This window comes from Verticillium alfalfae, genomic scaffold (genome assembly GCF_000150825.1).
Source record: "Verticillium alfalfae VaMs.102 supercont1.1 genomic scaffold, whole genome shotgun sequence".
In the NCBI taxonomy this organism is placed as follows: domain Eukaryota; kingdom Fungi; phylum Ascomycota; class Sordariomycetes; order Glomerellales; family Plectosphaerellaceae; genus Verticillium; species Verticillium alfalfae.
In genome coordinates this window covers 4,093,456-4,096,552 of record NW_003315038.1, presented here as the reverse complement: position 1 = coordinate 4,096,552, position 3,097 = coordinate 4,093,456, and the positions used below count along the sequence as shown (strand labels likewise).

The 3,097-nt window shown below is 55.5% G+C and overlaps 1 protein-coding gene across 1 annotated transcript; it reads left to right on the top strand.

Moving 5' to 3' along the window:
* Positions 1–1,381: 1,381 nt before the first annotated feature.
* On the top strand, positions 1,382–3,000 carry VDBG_01242 (conserved hypothetical protein; the record flags this gene model as incomplete). The annotated part of the gene is made up of 2 exons (XM_003009513.1): positions 1,382–1,715; positions 1,775–3,000. 2 exons carry the CDS (start codon positions 1,382–1,384, stop codon positions 2,998–3,000), a joined length of 1,560 nt encoding a protein of 519 aa, XP_003009559.1.
* Positions 3,001–3,097: the final 97 nt, after the last annotated feature.

The following is a 3,097-nucleotide window of genomic DNA, read 5'->3' as shown; positions in this document are numbered from 1 at the left end:
CTGCAGCAATAGAGTACACAGCATTGTGACTGTGTAGGTCTTGAGGTACTGGCGAGGCGCGCACCATGACGCCCGTGTTGCCCGTCGGGAGTACCTGGTTATGATACTTCGTGCCACTACTGGTGCCGATGTGATGTGTGGCAAGACTCGGGTCGGATGTCTCCTCGACCTGGTATGAGCATATAGCCCCTTTGCTAGCAAGGACAAAATTCTGCGTATAGAGCTTTTCGGAGCGAATCGGCCTACCATGAACTCTTTGAGGGCCTGGTAGTAAAACGCGGATCTCGACCCGCTCTTGAGATTCATTCAGAGCACTTTCGTAGATTTTCAGTCCGAGGAAGCCATGCGAGGACATCGAGAGACGCCATATCTGAGAGTCGCCAGCGTCGGCAGAGAGACCCTGTTGAATGAGGCGCCAAACGAGATCAATATCATACAAGGGCCGCGCTTGGTCGTCTGGGCCTTTCCGACGTAGAATGGCGACACCCAGAGCGACACTTCGGATGGCCTTGAAAGTGTTATTCGACTCGAGACATTTCGTCTCGAGTTCCCACTCAGCGACGGTGCGTGAGGTCAAGCCATCGTTCCGAGGTTCGCCCCATGACACAAGGCATTGAATAGCGTTCTCCGGAAGGGCGGCTGCTAATGCAGTTCCACGTATAGCTTGGCAAAGCTCATCCCCCCGGATTCTGATGTTCGTGGCATCGTCTTGCTCAGAGCCGGGGATTGTACACTGTGAGTCAATTGCAGCCATCGTCCCGCCTGTTGGACAGCCATGCACGCTCGGTCGTGTCAACTTTCTCTCACAAGTACTCATATTTGGTCCAGGTCCTTCATAGCTGCAAGTCGTGCTTCCGATCCGGAATCGATCTTCATGGGATCCCCTTCCACTGCATCGCTCTTATAGTGCTGCTCCGGTTGGAGGAATTATGGGAAGGATGCCGTGGGGAGCACAATGCAGAGCTACTGCAACATCTGACGCGTGGTCTCCACAGGAAGCCCGACATTGCCTGCATCTTTCTTGTAAGAAGGATCGATACCCGTGCCGGTTATGATGCATACGGTCCTTCGAGGATGCTGTCTGACGGGCCTGATTGGCAGACAGGAACAGCATCGATGGCATGAACAAGGCGCAGCCTCAGCAGAGCATGGGTCATGTAGGCGGACTGGTGGTGTCAATCAGGCAGCAAACGCTTGTCTACATGCCGGAGCACACCACGTGACTTCGTGTCAGGCAACACCCGTCATCATCCAAGCGCGCGTCTCAATTGCCCCTCCATGATAAGTACCACCAGTCTCGCACAAGTCGTGACGCAACATGCGTCGAACGGCCCACTCGACGGACTCGATCCCCTCGACATGGTCTTGAATCTTCTTCGACATGGCGTCCCTTCCAACGCTGGATGATGACAGTGACTACGAATTTTCGCTGGAAGAGGAGACACTCCTGAGCCAGCTGGTCACAGACCACACCACGACGCAGCCGATTGTACCCATTGCGTCGGCGATTATTCCGAACCAGGTAGAAACACCGCCACGGTCTCAACCAGATCATGCATTTCACGACGCCCAGGCTGGCCATGGGTTCGCGCTCAAGCGTCCATCTGGTGCGTGGGCTAAAGACCCCAAGTCGTGGTCCACAGGCAGCCTGGCAGAACCACCGAGCGCCCTCGAGAGGGTTCTGCGTGACGACCAAGTTGTCAGCTATCCCGATCGTGAGTCACCATGCCTCGCGACAGTATTCCACTGAAACTGACTGACCCGAAGCGTCTAGTCGGCAAAGCATTATCCACCTTTGTGGCCCCTGAAGCCCCAACGCAAACAGGAACCCGTTCTGTTGCCGACCCAGACACGCGCTCGCCGCTCGTACGCTTTCGGTCATTTCCCAAGAAGCCCTTTTCAGTGAGCGATCTGACAGCCGGGTCATGGTGCGAGCTGCAATACTTCTACACGTTGACAAGACTTCCGTATGGCAGAAAGACCCGGACCGTGGCTATGAAGGAGGGCACCAAGCTACACAAGGAGCTCGAGGATGAAGTGCATACAACGGTCCGTGTTGAGGTTGTGAGCAAAGAGGATGCGTTCGGTCTGAAGGTGTGGAACTTGATACAGGGCCTCAGAACGCTGCGCGACACGGGCCTGACGCGTGAGCTCGAGGTCTGGGGTTTTGTGGACGGTAACCTCGTCAATGGCGTCATTGATGGCCTGAGTTACGATCACCCTGACCCAGAGTTTGAGGCCGAGCTACGAAAAAGCCAAGAGTCGCAGCCTAGCATCACCGACTACTTTGCGTCACAGAAACCTGGCACGCAGAGGATACCGCAAATCTACCTCACCGATGTCAAGACTCGGGGCAAGCGCAGCACGGCCAACGCGGCGCAGCTAAGGCCGGCCAAGGTGCAGCTGTTCCTGTATCACAGATTCTTATCGGTCATGGCAGCTGAGAAGCTGGACTATCTACGAATATTCCGGCGGTACAACCTTGACCCTGATGAGCCCTTTTCCGACTCGTTCATCGCACAGATTGCGAGTCTACACGACGACGAATTCTTTGATATCGACCATCCAAGCCATGACGAGTACGTGCCCAAGGCGTCCGGCAGCCAAAAGCTCGCGGACGGTTCTCAAACATCAACTGTCTCTTCGGCCCCGGATTTCATCAAGTACAGGACATTACGCGAGCTTCTGCCGCTGCTCGTTGCTGAGCTGAAACAGACATTCCCTCATGGCGCCGACTCTGTTGGCCGTCTTCTTTCGGTGGAGTACCGATACCGCACCGACGGGTCGCTGATCGATAACCGCATCTTTCCCATGGATGACAGTGCCCTCGATGCCTACATCGGCGGTACCATGCAATGGTGTAAGGCAAAGCGGGAGCACAAAGGCGTGCAGATCGAAGATGCCTGGAAATGCCTGTATTGCGAGTTCGCGAGGTGTGCACGTGGCGCAAGTCGATGGACGAGGGGAGACTGCGGATCTCACGGGAACGGCTGGAGGTGAGGAGGAGAACAGCGGCCAGTGATGGCGAAGAGCCTGATACGGCGTGAGTTTTGCAATTCGCCTGCATCTATCTGGATATGGATATGCCAGAGTGTTT